This window comes from Anopheles bellator, chromosome 2 (assembly GCF_943735745.2).
Source record: "Anopheles bellator chromosome 2, idAnoBellAS_SP24_06.2, whole genome shotgun sequence".
Taxonomy (NCBI): domain Eukaryota; kingdom Metazoa; phylum Arthropoda; class Insecta; order Diptera; family Culicidae; genus Anopheles; species Anopheles bellator.
Window position 1 is genome coordinate 28739549 of NC_071286.1, and position 16711 is coordinate 28756259.

The 16711-nt window shown below is 49.0% G+C and overlaps 2 protein-coding genes across 6 annotated transcripts; one reads left to right on the plus strand and one right to left on the minus strand.

Annotated features, from left to right (window-relative positions):
- The first annotated feature begins 380 nt into the window (after window positions 1-380).
- On the plus strand, window positions 381-16358 carry LOC131208757 (protein NASP homolog). 5 transcript variants are annotated; one of them, XM_058201633.1, is made up of 5 exons: window positions 381-519; window positions 650-695; window positions 14389-15249; window positions 15322-15596; window positions 15671-16358. In XM_058201633.1, exons 3-5 carry the CDS (start codon window positions 14469-14471, stop codon window positions 15989-15991), a joined length of 1377 nt encoding a protein of 458 aa, XP_058057616.1. In that variant the 5' UTR covers window positions 381-519; window positions 650-695; window positions 14389-14468; the 3' UTR covers window positions 15992-16358. The 5 variants fall into 5 exon arrangements, with proteins under 5 accessions (XP_058057616.1, XP_058057618.1, XP_058057615.1 ...); XM_058201632.1 differs by having other exon boundaries at window positions 386-523; XM_058201635.1 differs by lacking the exon at window positions 650-695 and having other exon boundaries at window positions 385-519.
- Window positions 2438-5666, minus strand: LOC131208758 (uncharacterized). Its single transcript, XM_058201639.1, has 4 exons — window positions 5302-5666; window positions 4932-5239; window positions 3728-3865; window positions 2438-2712 (listed from the first exon to the last, which is right to left on the minus strand). Exons 1-4 carry the CDS (start codon window positions 5664-5666, stop codon window positions 2438-2440), a joined length of 1086 nt encoding a protein of 361 aa, XP_058057622.1.
- Window positions 16359-16711: the final 353 nt, after the last annotated feature.

Genomic DNA, 16711 nt, shown 5'->3' on the forward strand with positions numbered 1-16711 from the left:
CGGTGGAAATTGTTTCTAAGTTTGACGGAAGGGGGTTTTGCTTGAGAGATTTCTACAAATGCTCTGGCTTGTTAACCTTTATCACTCTTCAAGCAGTGATGACCAGCGCCACGTAACCAACAATCCGCTTTTTTATCGGTTGGGCCCATTTCCGAGGAGCGTTCGGCCGGCCAGTTCAACGTCTTTTCCTGTGTTTTCTTTCAATATTTAAATTTCAACCACTCCGACGAGTGAAATATTTCAACAAACGCCTCTGTGAAGCGTTACCAGCGTTACCGCTGTTTCGCGAAACGTTGATTTGACACAACTGTCAATTTGGAGCGTTTCGCTGCACGCTTCCCCGCTTCGTGCGCGCCATTTGTTCTTGTTCACTTCACACCCGGCAAATTTGCGTTGCGAACGAGCATTGTTTCGGCGGAAAAGTTGGCTAAAACGGTGGCCATTGGTTTCGATTGAACATTGTGAAGTGCTCATTTTATCCGTTTCATCGTTCATCGTGCGTGAAGTTCGTAAGCGAGCGTAAGTAGGTGTATTTTCTGTTGTCTACAACAGCGACGTCCGTCACGGCTTTTGACCGACTAGAAGCTGTTGATATCCGGCGGACCGGACGCGTCTGTTGTAAAATATAACGGATTCTTTATATTTTTAGTCCGAAGAACATAACCGGCGGTCGGAAAAATACGCCAAGTCTGTAGGTAAGCTGCCAGAAGCTAGAATGTAGTAGCGGAACATGGTAACAATATCGTTATTTGTTTCGGAATTTGTCGTAAGAAGCGAGGTTACCAGATGCGTGCAGATTTAAACACTGCCGCTCACTGTTTGAAAGTTCCAAACAGATTCATCTGAAGCATCGCTTGGGATTGCGGAACACTATGATGTGGCCGTGATATGATTTGAGATAAGTCTATTAACACCGCCGCCCTGCCGTCAGTGGTGTACTGTAGGAGTTTATTTGTATAATTAATATGTTTTGTATATGTATATATAGAGAATCTGCTTTGTTCCACTTCTCGTTATGTTTCACTTACACGTTATAAGGCAAAGCTTTTACATAAACTAACGTCGATAGTGTTCCGCTATGGATGCTTTCCTTCGTTTCGCCGTAAGCCTCGCGCTGGGCGCCCACGGGTGGCGTTTGCTCCTTCATGCAAGCGCATAAGTAGCGAAATCATAACGGATACCTGTATATTTCTACTTCGCCGGCAATGAAAGCATTGCGATAAGAGAGTGGATTAAATTTTCGATTTAAGCTTCAAAACTTTCCACTAGTTTAGAAGAGAGTTCTTCTTTAGTTTTTAAGCGTGTCCGTGTAGAAGGGTGGTGTATATGTTTTAGATAGGTTAGTACAGTCTGTGGGCGCTTCTTATGGTTTAGAGTTTTCTTTAACTATCTCCGGTCCCTTGCAAAAACCGGCACCAGCCGGTCCGGCAACATCCCGATAAAATACGTATCATATATAGGTTTCAAACTTAACAAATCATCGTTCCATTAAAAGTGTTGTCACCTAACCTGCTTACTTGCGCAGAGTTCTTAGTTTTAAGGACAAAAGCAAAATGGGTTAAAATGCAGAGTTTTGAAGGGTTTTTTTGTTTGGTTTCAACCATAGAATTGTTTCGTAAGTGAATACTGATATTCAGAAGCCTTCCGCAAAATTTGCGCATAATCCTGAACCTTAGTTGTGGGTTTTTCGTGATGTAAAATTAGAATGGACCACTCCAACTGATTTTGGATGTTACCTTCCGTTTCGATGTTGTCCCTCCGCTTCCACGCACCGATGTTGCGATATTGTTTGCGAGTCTGGGAAAAGTGACAAATTTCCGAATGTTTTGTTTGCTGTTTCGCATTGCTACAGTTTGAGTAAAGTACAGGAAAAGTCTTTCTCTAGAGCGCGCCCTCAGTGCGCAACGTCAAGCCACTACGAGTTGGAGAAATGAGACCTGAAGCTATCTAATATCTAATTTGTTTGGTAGCAGCGTGTGGTATCAGCCAAAACTTTCTACTAGAATAAACTTGTCCTGTTCTCATCTTCTGTCGTTCGTGCCACGGATCGATGTAAAGAGTTGAGAAGCAAAGGGATGGGCACAGGAAACGCGAAAGCCTAACCATAAGACGCTGGTTATCGATGTAAGAGATGCTACATTATTACGGATTCGCTACTTTTTGGAAACACGTCCCCTTACCGACGACGCGGACTAGTAGAGGAGGTCGTTTGCGCGTTTGATTAATGGCCGAATTTTATCACAAATAATTTCGTTACGATTTGGACTACTCTCTCCTTTTTTGATTGTTGTAATGAAATGATTTATGAAGCTCATTGAGAACGGGCCGCGGTCCCGCTTTTCCTCTGCTGGGCACACCGGAGTGATTTTATATCGAGCCGCGCAGCTTGCTAGTTGACATTGTAGACCGCGACCTTGTTGAATTTGATTTGGAATCATCAAATCATCGCCGACAACGGGTTGAAGCGCATAATCTTCGACAGCAGAATCCACAGGAACGAGGTGAAGGTGCACAGGACGACACCGCCCCAGCCGAGCTCCAGGCTCCAGGCGGTGACGAAGATGCGTGCGCCCAGAAACTTCGATGCCGCCCGTGCCGTCCCCTTGATCGCCACCACACCGTCGATGGTCCCATCGAAGTCGCTGTCGAGCAGCGGCCGTCCCTGTTGTCGCTTGAAGTGTATTATCATCAGCGTGAAAAGCGCAAAGAGGGCTGCAGGAAGAGGTGGAACCGGAATCGATTATTCATACCCAGCAGCCGGATCAGATGATCCGGGAGGGAAAGTGTTTGGAATTGCTTCGAATCAATCACGTTCCGCTAGGTAATGGTCCGCACATTAATCATACATCTGGAACCGGGGCCCCGCACTGAATGAGACCTCTTCTTGTTGCGATCTATGCGAAAGGCTGTTGGTTTTTCGAAAAATTGTCACCCTTAGCTGCAAAGGGATCAGCAACATGGGTGCTTTTGGTTGCGTGACCTCACTAGAAAGAGCACGCTAATGTGCCATGTGTGTATCTGTGTGTTTCAGCCTTGATCGGCAGCCGCCAAGGAATAGAAAATGTCATTTTCTATTTTCATCGCACACACGAGCCCTTCTAGTCGAGAGGGAAGTAATGTGCGGCAGGACGCAGCCTGGAGGCGGATTATTGAAATGCCGTCGTGCATCTTCGCCTTCGTGACAGGCGAAGGCTTCGCGGAACCACACGATGGATACTGTGAGCCTGGCGCACCAGGCGCCCGTCGGGGCAAGACACACGCCGTGTCGAAATGTAAGCGAGCAACAGATCGATTTTCCATAGCATCGTCCTAGGATTAGCGTGCTGACCGGCGGTTGTGGCCCGATTGGGTAGTTCCTAGTATCGCATGCCACATTCACTCGCAATTTGCGTCGATCTGTGTCTAGCAATTGACGGGGAAGGTGGATTATGGTGGCAACACGCGAAACAGTTAACATGTCAGGGTGCTCGAGAGAGTCTTCGAAAACATGGCCTATGAATTGTTTAAGACCCGAGAGGGTTTAGTGTTTTTTTCGGCGCTAGCTCTGGTCTGCACAAAATTGTATTAATAATGCATCGTACCGCAACGCGACGCACAAGAAAACGAGGTTCAAAGATACCTGGCGTATGGCTTAAGTATCCTAACCAGTTTCGTGCAACAGTAGTCTTATTGTAGGCCAATGTGGGTTACGGGGAGTACGGAAGTAATCTGAAGCATCACTACTTACCAGCTAACAGGTACATCACACCGGTCACCAGCACCGCACTGATCTGCCGCTGGCAGACGCCGAAAGCACCCACCAGTGCCGCACTGCCGAGTATGATGAGACACACCAGCGAGCAGGATATCGACAGGTTCTGCATTCCTGTTGGTTGGTTCCAGTGTTGAAAGAGTCCCAAAAAAGGTCAAACCAAGAGAAGGAGCATTGAAACGAATGTTTAGTAGTTTTCTTCCATTTTCCGGCCCCGGAAGCCGTCCGCAGTTGGGAACCACTTTCTCGCTGAAGCATTTTAAGAGTGGAAAAAAGAGTTTTAAGAGAAAAAGAATAGAACAGCGGAAGCGGAAAGCGCGGCCATACCCAAGGGGGAAAGCACTGTTATGCCCTCGCCGAGTTGCACTAAAATGGCAAACGAAAATGTTGTCCCCTTGGGGCCAAAGTAGTAGATGCGCCTGTAAACAAGATGCGCGAACCAAAAACGGTGAAGCTGCTGCTGGCGGGCATGATGAGCATCGCTGTTGCGGTGCACTGCAAAGCAACGGAACTCGTGGTCGGTCGGGTTGATGAATGTTTGGCAGTGGCAGGCAAGCGAATCAACCGTGCCCAGATACATCGTCAGGAGACGGAAGGTGCGGTGTCCTGATCGATGATGACTGCGGTATGCCGTGGTGAACGGGCGGGTGGTGAACGTAAAACACAGTCTCGTCAGAATCAAGCAGTAGAGCTTCTTTTATTGTGCATCTGGGACCGACCACTATTGCTGGCGGCCGGCCGATTTTCTACAGGCGGTTGCTTATTTGCATAGAGCGAAACTCAACACAGCATTTTCAAGCAAACTTGATCCTGATCGATTCTTGCTTAGAATGAATGTTTCAAATTTTGTGCACAAACTAATGATAAGCGTACGATGTGGTGCGAGGCTCAAACTATTTACAACTTTAATTACAATCTTTTTACAAAATATTCAAAGGGGCTAATAAAATATGTTCTCTTGAAGATGGCGGTACCCATCGTGTTAAGGTTGCACGGAGCTAAACCAATTCAGATTCTCGTGCCTTCTTGGTAGAATCGAAAACTGATCGAAATCTTTTTGATCAAATATGACGCTACTAGAGGTCTGTGAAGGGTAATTGGAATAGACAGACATTGAAAGACAGAGAGAGAAAGTAAGATGGTTCGGGAGGACAATAAACAAACGCCAAGTTGTACCTACTTAAATGCGGATGTAAGGAGGCCTGGGACTCACTGTGTTGCCAATCGGCCCTGGCGTCCTCGTCGTTGCCCTGGGCGCTCTCCATCGTGCCGGCCAGATAGTTGACGCACTGTTCAACCTGCGGGAAGCCATCCTTCGACATGGTGCGTATGTCGTCCGCCGTCAGATCGATGCAAAGCGTCCAGATGCCACCGTTCATCGGCACCAGAAATACGCCGGCACGGTCATCCGTGACGGCCGGCGGTCGGAGCGTGGTTGGTCCCGGCACATGGTGGTGCGGTTTGTGGTGCACATTTGGCAACCCTACTGTCGTCGGAACTAGTACAGAAGAGCGCACCTTGAGCACCGCTGGCCGTTTCATTTTCAAAATGTTTGGCTCTTACCTTTCCCTTTTAGCGGAATCTTGGCAGCCCGACCGTCGAGGTACCAGTGCAGCTCGATGGCGGTCTCGTTGCTGATCCGGTCCAGGCTGCTGCGGTCCCAGGACACGTGCTCCCAGTGGTCGGTCATGATGGCGGCACAAAGCATGGCGGTCGCGCTCGAGGTCATGAGCAGCGTGAGAAAGAGGAACAGTATCGGTGGCGGTATCGAGGAACAGCAACCGCCGCCACCGTTACCGGATGGCGTTTGCTGGTGATGGTGGCTGAGTCCGCCTGTGGTGGTGGTGGTGGTGGTCGCTACCCCACCCTGGCCCCCTGTGGCCATCACAGTGGTAGTGGCCGGCGGTTGCTGCATTGACGTGCCGAAGCTGTAGTGTTGATAATAGTAGCAACTGTCGATGCTGGGCGATTTCTCCGGTGGTCCTGACGCGCGATAGCCGCTCGCTAGATGCTGGTAGTCACTGTTCGAGGCGTTCGTAGCCGAGTAGCCGAGCAGACTGTTGTTGTTGGTGTCATTGGTCGGACAGTTTACACCGGGCAGCAGGGCATCGTAGTCGTACTGCAGATACCCGTGCTGCCGGCGGTACGTCGAAGACTGATATTGCGTTGCATTCGCTGTGCCACCACCACCGCCACCACTGCCACCCGCCAGACCTACCGCACCCTGTGCCGGATAGCGATAGTAGGAATTGTTCCGATGGATCACCGGCCAGCTACGGGTGGTGGACTTGTTCTTGGAGTAACTGTTCGCCGTGATGGTGGTGTTGGCGGCCGTCGTCGTCGCGGACGTCGTTCCCTCGTGTGCGCCAACGTCCACGACCGGGGTGTTGGTGTCGCTGGGCCCTTCGCACCGGTCACTTTGACCAGGCGGTGCGGTTTGCTTCTCGGCGTTCGTGTCGGCGTGTGGCGCGATCTTGCTATCGGTGGTCGGCAGATCGGGGAAAAGCTCCTGGTCCGGGGGTACGGTCCCCGCTTGGTTGGTGGATTGGTTCGGTGTTGAGGGTAGCGGTGGCGGCGGCTGTGTATTCGTCGGTGGAGAAGGAGCAGCAGCAACGACTGACGGTGGTTTCTGTTTGGGAATGATGTAGGTTGTTATCGTGGACGCTTCCGGCAGGCAACCGGTAGTTACGGTGTACTTGCAGCCGGCACCCCGTTCGGTTTGCACGAGTCATAAATCGGTGCCCCGTTTCTTCATTTTGGCGCCTCGGTGGTCGGTCGGGATATTTACGTTTGTCGAACCCTTTCGGGTGGGCTCTTCGAACGCACCCGATGCCGTCGGTCAGGTGCGGTGGTATTGTAGCAATACTGCACCAAATGTATCTGTAGTGCTAAGGGGACAGTCCGTAAAAAGCACGAACGCACGTTAGAAGGGAGGGTTTAAAACAAATACGAAAATGATCAAAGAATTTAGAAAATAGAGTGGACAGTTCATTCATCACTGATCAGCGCACTGTTGGAGGATAAGGAAATTCAATTCAATTTACAGCACACTCGCGACAACCACTGGCATTAGCTTTTCGATGCAATTAGGGTAATGTGCACTGGTGTCGGTATCGCGTGCCGCTTGGCTCAACCTTTCGGTTATCATTCACTCGCATCGCCCGGCAGCACCGGTTTATGTTTGAGCTTTGAGACCCCACGGCGCATCGTCTCGACCAGTCACTCGGTCGGCCAGAGATCGCTACTTTCGGTTCCCCGGCGACGATACGATGTCATGTTTTGGCGCCAGGCGGCTTCCGTTGGATACTTGGGCAGGCGGAACGGGCGAGCACTGGCTGTGAACGTGCTCTGCCAGACGCAGCAAGTCATTCACGATCCTTCTGCAAACCCTGGACCGAGACTGAAAGACGTCACCCAGACGGACTCGGGCGCTGTGCGATGGAGGCGCATGGTACGATAATGGGATTGCGATAAGGTCGCTCGAAACACCCGACGATCTTGGGTTAGGATGCAAAACAACCGGTCTTGGGACGTGGCCGCGCTCCGTGAGGCTTGATAGGTGACAGGATAGATTTATCCTAATTAACATTGTGTTCGTAGCGCGCCTCTAATGTGGCACGCCGACCGACGGAGTGCCGTGAACCATCGTGCTGTAAAACGAATCTAATCCAGCGCGCAAAGTGTCAGACTCTCCACACTTAATGGGTTCGTGTAATCAGAATCCTTAATTAATATATGCTCGCCTGTTTCGGTGTGCGGCTCCTCGAATTGGCGAAGAAGTGTTTAAAGCCAGCAAGAGGCGAGCATTAAACGATAGTTTAAAGCTAATTAAAAGCAATACCCACAATTGGTATTGGTGGCAAGATCGCGTTTAGTTTGCCGTGTCGGAGCATTTTGGAAGCTAACAATTTAGCGAACATGATGCTGCCGCTGAGATTTGTGAAACGTTCCCGTCGACTTACACGTTTGGATGGAATATATTTGTATGTCAGATAATATACCGCAACGCTTTTGGAAACAGAGCCTCCGGCCCAATCTTCTCGGTTGCCTCGAGTAGAGATTTGCATATTATTTATCCTCTGGCGAATAATTTTGACCCAAAGCGAATTAAACATCCAGCGACAAGGCCCGGGCGCAGTCAGGAATGTTTGTAATTATTATGCATTGAATATTCCGTAATGTGTGGCGCCGTTGGGAGGTAGATCAGATCAGCGATTTGAGTTGGTTCCGTGAAAATGACGATTTGTATTCATGTTTTGTTTTGTTTCGGAGCCCCATTCGCGACCGCTCAGGCTTACATCGCGTTGTTATTGTTGCTTATGTGTCCCGCGGCGACGGCTTGTTGTTGTTGTGCGCAGTTCCTTCGGCCACATCATATTCTATCTGCCCCGGGGGTGGCCGCATTTGTGCGCCGACTGTTCGCTATGCAAATTGGCACGTTAATTAATTTGAATATTAAAATGCTGCCGCCCGAAACCGGTGCGCGCCGAATGCGTTCTCTCGTGCGTGAAAATTGTGTTATTCCGCGCGCGCGCGCGTCTGGCGCTGCGAACGCAATGTGTTTGGCAGCGCCAATCGTGCGTGAAAGCGGTCCGTTAAGGCGTATGCCGGGTTTATGCTTTAGCTGACGAGCGTTGTGTGAAGCCAGCCGCCACCACGCTCTGCGCTAATTATTCATTGCGTTATGCAATTGTCAACCCATTAAATTTAATCTCGGTTTCGATGCGATGCTCGGTCGGTGTATGTGGTGTGCGTATGCTTTTTGTGAGGACATTACCATCAATAATGAATAAGTCAACACTTCGCATAGAAAGTGGAAAAAGGTCCCAAAAAAGCCGAGTTAAAAGTTAGCATCAATGGCGGGAATGAACTGTGGCGTCGCTCCATCGTCGTCTTAATTGGATTGGCTCTCGTGAATTGTTTCCATCTCATTTGCCCGCTTTTTCCAGTGTCCTTTTGTCGACCCCGTTGGTCCAATGGCTTCAGATTTGGGTTCCAAATATAAGATAGAAGTCGATGCGCTCTTGAAGTCCTCGTGTGGAAGCTTCCACGGTGACCTCACGGGGAGACGAGCGTGTGTGTTCACCATCTCTCGTGTCCCGGATGGCTTTCGTGGATCCCACACTCGCGGTCCGTTTTGCAGGGGTATTTATTTTATTACAAAAAATCCGTGTAAGCTGTTTACTGACATTTACTGAGTTCTCACAGCTGCCACCGTGGGGCATGATTCGCCTCTGCAGTGGAGCCTCTTTCGCCTCTGTGTGGGACGACCGGTAAGGTTGCATGCTGCTCCCGCGTCGAGAGGAGAATCTCTTGGCTGCTGTCAACCTTTATGTGTGCTGACCGGCGGCCACTAGCTAGGATAAGCCCAAATGGGCGAATGTCAATTTGTTTGAGGAGGCTGGCTAAGGATGGAATAAAGTGGCTTAGATTGCGAGTGGGGCGGAATCCTTTCCTAAAATCCGCTAGTATTTGCCGTACTGGCCCCATCGGTCCATTAGTGCGTATGGCGCTTACTTGAGAGAGGGTTTTACTTCTTCTGGGCTGTGCCTAACAAAGCGGGCGTGATGCTCTAGGCGGCCTCCAGAGTGCTGTCGTAATAAATACTGAGTCAATAAAAAAGCGGCACAGTCTTCCACCGGAGCCGGTTTGTGTTAGCTAAAAGAAAACCCATCCATTTTGTAGCTAGGGACCACCGTACCGTGCAAGGGGCCGCGCCGGCCATCAGTTAAAACTAACTTTAGTTTTTGCGTTCGTATTAACCAGCCTATTATGGAGATTACATTACGCGCTTCTGTGTTTGTCGAGTGTCGTCGCCACGCTGTCGTCGGCCATTTGATATGGCAATTTTCGTCGATAGAGATTTTCAATGACTATGGATCGCAGCGGAGAATATATTTAAATTGATCCAATGAAAAATAGAAGAATGAATGTGACAATGTTATGAAATGTTACCACGCAAACACTAGTATTGCCAGAAAGGTTGCGGATTCATTAAAATAGCTTAGCCAAGAGCTATTTTTTATCGCCAATGAACCAACCGCCAACGAAATATGAAGTATGAGCGCAATTCACAGTTTAGTTCCATCAGCGACTATTAAACTCCCGAAGGTGCGCCAGTTATAATAATTACATAAAGTTTACTGCTCTCGTTTTGTGCCGCGATACAAACTTGGCAGCAGCTCCCTCACGGATTAACAATTCATTCTCGAGCCAAATTTTTTCCGAATGGCTACGGCTTGCTGGCGCGATTTTTGGCCTTGCCAGCGAACGAGAACCCCGGGGGACGGATATCCTTGCTCTCGGTTTCGATTGCGTGTCACCCGTGTATATGTCCAGACAGTGTGGTCTAGTAGACGAACCCCGGTCCCTGCCGTGACCTTCACTCCGCGGCCCGGCCCCGTAAGTGGCCTCTTCGGGCATGGTGAACCGAAACCGCTTTAAGGTGGACGAGTTTTTGCTGTGTCGAGCGCGCGTAGCACAGGAATCGTTTGCAAATCGTTAGCCATCTTCCTTGACCCGTAAAAATCAACGACCTACAGGGCAGACCGGTCGACGACAAGGAAGGATTATGGGTGGCAGATAGTTTGGCCATCGGTACGCTGGTAGTGTTATTATCAGGTATGCTAATGGCGTGTTCCGCCACGGGAAACGAGAATGGACACTCTCGCGTGCTGGTCTGCCGGTGTGGTCCTCGTCCCTCGCTCATTCACACAGAAACTATCGAAAGGGAAAGCCATGAAACAATCGTTACACAGCGGCGAGGGATTTGATTTATAGATGGCGGCGGACATCGCGGACAGCAACAACAGCGCGCCCCATTTCGTATGGATGTGATGACGTTGCTCGAGATATAGAAGTTTGATTTCGAAGACCGGGAAACTTTTGCCCCGAGAATTTCGTGAAACCCGCGTGGCGATCAGGTCGAACAGACAGGTTACGAAGGTATTACTAACTTACTCAGTAATGGCGCTCAGATTAATGTTGCTTTCAGACCGAAGTTTGTTGATAAACTTTCATCAAACGGCGATTATCGTCGATGTAGTGGTTGGTCCGGTAAAGATGCGAAGATATTGTCGTTCCCGGTGTTTGCGGGTTGCTCTCAGGTTCTGCTTGAAGGGGTGATTTTGGGAAAAACTAGCCACGAGAGATCGGGAAAGGAATGTTACACTTTTTTGCTCTCTTTTTAACTTAGTACAGGAAATTGGTTTTCTTCACTTCAGCGAATAAGTACACTTAAAACTGTAAAGAAACGGCCAGAGCTACTGTTAGCGCTCCAAACAACTAGTAACAGTGCATCCTCACTAGGAATAATTATGCAATCCCATGGGGTCACACTGGGTCCGCACGGTTAATAGCTATGACGTCTATCACTGTTTAATAGTAGACCCACGGCAGAACCTTATTCTGCGGCAGTAAGCTATCATTCGCTACAAAGGACCTCGGAAGTGAACATGCATAACACTGCACCGCACCGATCATGAACATTGTGTGGCCATAATGGCGCACAAAAGTGTGTCGATGTTGTAAATTGCTCATGGTTTTTGTGTGTCTAGCACTCCATGATGTCGTCGTCTGTTCTACGCTTCGGCAGTATACTGATAGAATCAATTTAAATTTTACCCTCCGATGGCCAATGCACCTCTGTGGGATGGGGGCTGAGTAATTTTAAAAATCACCATTATTCGAACGAAACTTCAACTTTAAACTCCTGCACTGCTGCATATCAAGCTCCGCTTTTGCTTGCATGCGTGTTATGAAACGGTCACAAAGACCCACGGCACACTGCGATGGTTAACTGCAGTGGAGCAGAATTACTTTTCCTTCTTGACAGTAGCACCTTCCTCGGGACTTCTTCCCGTGAGAAGGATTCCGCTTCCTTCGACTACGGATTCTATGGTACACATACGCACACACACCGCGAAGCAATAAACAATCCTATTCCGCTCCAGAGGTCCTTCGGAGGCTCGTCATCGGAACACACGGCGCTGCATGCAGGATGAGTTTAAATATTTGAAACAGTGTCTACACTACTTCTATCGGTTACAGAAACTAAACACAAACACATTTTCAAATCCCCCGTACGCTCAGGTTGCTTTGACCGTTCGAATCACACTGCCACCGGGACCTTTTGTTGTCGTTCGGCACAAAAATGCACTTCTAAGTCTCCTACCTCTTCGGGATTATGTGCTCCGTTTGTGGTGGTGGAGCTTTAACAAATGAAGTTACTCTCTCACGCCCACTGCTGGTGCTGTGGGGTTGTGAGCACGTTTGTTGGTCCTTTTTGGCTTTAAACTATGAATCCGCATCCGATGGCGGCTCGTGACTCAGTGACCGGCCGAGGATGCCAAGCAGCGGAGCGGAAAGATTGTCTTGATCAGTGATGTCGTCGTCTGGTTCGTTGTGTTTCGTCCGGTTTTGAGCGAGTCCTTAGTCCTTCGCCTGTTCGTTTCGCTGTTAATTTCGTTGCGTGCTGCGAATCCTTGCGCTTCTATCTCGTTCCCCACGCGTGCGCTACGCTACGTGTTTGAGCTTGAACTGTGAACTTTCGTTACGGGTCCTGTGAACTGTGTGCACAGAGAGTGTGTGGGAGAGAGAAAGATAACGTGCAGAAGGAACTTGGCGATGAGAAAGGGCTGATAAACAGAGAGTGCTTTGGGCTGTCATTTTGAGCCACGGCACAAGCGAGACACGGGAGTGGAGAGAATTTTCCCCAACAGCGCTTTATGATTTCCCATTTTCTCACGCGATTTCGATGAATTTTCTCGTATGCAAAGCTCTCACTCTCACAGGAGGGCGGCCCACGTTAAGGACACTAGGGGCCGCCGATGAAACGGACCGAGACAGAAGGAGTACCCGTTGTAAAGCTTGCGCACTTTTCGTACAAAGAAAAATCAATACCAAACACCCGTGAATGGAAGAAAAAGAGACCCATGCGGTCCTGCCGAGAGAGAACAGGTCACTCTCCGTTTGAACTATCGTTTGACACAGTCGAACATTGAATGATCCGGTTCGGTCCGGCTCTATAGTGGACCGATGCCTATCTAAATAGTGACCCCGCGAGGGCAGCCCAATGTGTGCCAATCGAGATGAACTAGCATCGAACGGTCGTTCCGATTCCGCTTGCCGCGTATTGCTTGTGTCACTTGCTAGGACACTTCGAGAGTAGTAGCAAACGTGATCCGGTTTGGTTTTCATTTAGGCTTTTGAGTGCATTAGCAGGGACCTGCTTTGTAGAAGAATTTTGTTTGTGTGTTTGCATTCGGTGCGAAATACGTTGAGTGAAGGCAGACTACGGGGGATATGTTTCGATCACCGCTCTCAAGGGTTCAGACATTGCCCAGCAATTTTGATTCTGTGTCGATTCTTTGATGTTCCGAGTGGCCGCGAGGGTTGCGCCGAGCGAAAGCACAGTGAAAATGTATTGCACCGGGTGCTAGTGATGGAAAACTACAGTCAAGTACGGGGACCTTTCTAGTTGATTGGCTACATCAGCTTTGTGGGGCTTGAGTGAATAGTACAGCTTTTTTGGCGAAGGTACAACGGAACATGGTAAATCAAACGCACATGCCGCTGTGTCGTATAAATTATTAACGATCGAACGGTTTCAACGATACCGACCGGTAGAGTGGCCGATAAATCGTGGTATAGTTTGCCCGGTATATGTTAATGGGGACACTCGGGACAATTCTGAATAACGCAACAGTTCGTGACATAAAAAAGGCAGGCCCAGGAAGTCGTAACAATCAGCGCAGCAGCACGAGCCAGATTCGATGCGTTATAGTTTCTCCTGGACAGGATGGGGAAGTTTTCCTAATTGTCAATTATGATGATGACTTACAAATTAAATAACTCTTCAACTAAAGAGGGTAACCAAAGGTTTTTACGAGCAAAAACAGTATTACAGTTCACTAGTAATATTGGTGAGCTTCATATGCCTGAAAAGTTATTTTATTGCAATCACTAATATTTAGATTTTCTAAGAGTAAGTTTTGCCTTCGTTAAGTTTAAATAGGGCTCACCGTTCGCTATCCCACAAACGATGTTGAATCTAATTAGATCCACTACTAGACATCTCAACAGACGTAAATGAGGAATATCCAAATCATTTTTCCTTTCTAGCAGGAAAATACGGGTAAAATTGAATAAACAAAGGAAGTCGGTCCTGTCATGTCGGGTAGGAGGATCTGCTTCGCCACTCCTAACGAAAGCTAAAGGAGCCTGACTTGACCCACGATTCTCGGGCCTAGTCATGAATAATTTTCTTTGATCGTGTGCAACGCTTCTTTTCCGCCTGGCTGTACTTTTGGACGATACGTGTTTACGAGTGGAAAGTCGATTTCCGCTTGAAAAGACCTGCGCTGGGGTCCGTTTGTTGGGTTGAAATGTACAGAGAGCAACAGGGAGGTCCGCATTGTACAGCATCTACTGGAGGATAAATAATGTATACAGAAAACTTAAGCCACACCATATCCTTGCATTTTCAGCTCAGCGTTCTGTCCCGTATTGACTATGGGCTCATTTTCTCCGGGACAGAATGCGTGTGGAAGCACTGTAGCCTTTTATCCTCACATCTGCTGGATGTTATCGAACCCAACAGTGTGTTAATGAAGGTATTTTTATTCATTTAATTCCAGAATCTTCAATCTCATTCCTGGACTAGCAGTGAATCGTTTTAAACGATAGTAAACCCGAAGCACACAGAATCGAAAAGAAAATGGCAGAAAAATCGGAAACACTCGTCACCAAGGAGGACAAGGTGAACGATGCGAAGGAACTGTTTGGCCGTGGTAGCCGAAACTATTGCATGCGACAGTACTCGGAGGCGGCCGATGATTTGAGTTCGTGCTGTGCGCTATACTCCGAGATGCACGGCTCGCTGGCCGACGAATGTGGCCTTCCGTATTTGCTGTACGCAAAGTCATTGATTGCTATCGGAAAGGACGAAAACAATCTGATCGTCCCGGGCGAGGATGAAGAAGAGGACGATGACGATGACGAGGAGGGCGCTGAAGAGGAGGAAGGCCCCGAAGACGCCGAAGGAGCCACCGATAAGGCCGAAGGATCCGATGAAGCTGAAGATGGTGAAGACCAGAAAGAGGGTAAAGACGATGAAGAAGACAAAATGGACGCTGAGGAAACGCCCGTCCAGAAAGAGGATTCGGCTTCGGCGACGGAAGAAAAGAAAACGAGCGACGAGAAAAAGGCTGAAGAAAAAGATGACACGGAGAAAGCGGGCACCTCTGAGGCCAAGGCCGATAAGGCGGCGGAACCGCAACCAGGTCCGTCCACGTCGAACGGCTCCGCAGGAGCCCCGGTGGAAGTGACGGAAGATTCGGCCGGTAACTTGCAGGTCGCGTGGGAAATTCTCGAACTGGCGGTTAAGATTTTCGAAAAGCAGGGCGAAAAAGGATACGAAAATCTGACCGAGTGCTACTCGGAGCTGGCCGGAATATCATTTGAGAACAGCCACTTTCAGGAGGCCATCAATGATTACCGTAGGTGTCCTGGAGCACATCGTCCGTAGCGGGATTTCACTTAAATCATACATTGCTTCTTCTTTCTTGCAGAGAAAGCTTTGGCTATTCACGGAAAAACGGACAAAATCGATTTGCGCCTGATGGCCGAGATCAACTATAAGGTGGGCCTATGCTATCTGATGTTGAACAATTTTGATGCGTCGATCGATTCGTTCCGGGCCGCGGTCGTCGAGCTGGAGAAGGTAACCGAGGCAGAAAAGGCCAAAGAGCAGACGGACGAGACGAAGGAAACGATCAAGGAGCTGGTGGAAACCAAGAACGATATTCTGGAGAAGATCCTCGATGTTGAAGAGGCGAAGAAAACGGTATGCATTTCTTTGGGAGGCGAGAGTGCCCGGAACTTATCCGTTTTCCACGATCCCTGTTCTTTTCACTTTAGTCACTCGAAGAGGTGAAGAGGGAACTGTCCAAGATAATCGCTTCCGGTGCTGGACCCAGCGCTAGTACCACCAACGGAGCCGGCCCGTCATCATCATCGTCTTCGTCATCCGCTACTGTGGCTACTAACGGCTCCAAGTCATCGACGGCACCAACAGCTACACCTACTGCCTGTGCCTCCTCTGGGAGTTCCACGGCAGCCAAACCGGCCAACGATATTTCGCACCTCATAAAGCGCAAAAAACCCGACAGTGCCAGCTCGGAAGAATCTCCGGCCAAAAAAACCGCAACTGAACAGGATAACGCGGAGCGGGTTTCGTAAGCAGCGTATTGCCTGATGCCAATGGCCATTGCGCGTACTTACGGAAAGCGGCCTCCTTGAGGCGGTCAAGTTCAAAGTTTCACAATTTGACCTGTTTCTATTATTTTGTTTATTTGTTCCTGTGGGAAGCCTCAGCTGTGCAGCGTGTGTGCGAGCGGTTCTTTTCGGTTTTTACATCGTTTACAACGTTTGATGGTTTGTCGAACGAAAAAGAACATGTTGTAGATATTTAAATTATTTGTTGCCCTTGCACGCGCGCTCGACGCTACTACACTGAGTGTTTCAGTTTCATCTCTCTGTTCTCTCTTTTACTGGCATTCCAATAAAAAAAGTAACTGTGTGGATTCATGTTTCGTAAATAAACAACACCGGCGAGTTTGCTAAGGATGATTTGTGTTAATTTAGTGTATTCTCTTGTTTCCTATCGCTGTACCTTTCTGCTTCCTGATGCGCGATCTGTATCCGAAACTAAGGGTCTTTTAATTGGGCTATGTTTCAGTTGCACAACGGGCACTTCGGTCATGCAGCTTGAGGCTACTTCCGACATTAACCGTGGCGAGTATTTCGGTTCCGTGCACCATTGTGACATGCAGCCGGAGCGGCAGAGTGATCACCAGCGACCGTGACGAGGACAGTCGCCGTGCAGCCGGGACAGTGCAACTGCAGGCACGTTTTCCCGTTGCCCCGGTGACATAGTGAGCGCCAACGAAACCCCCGCCG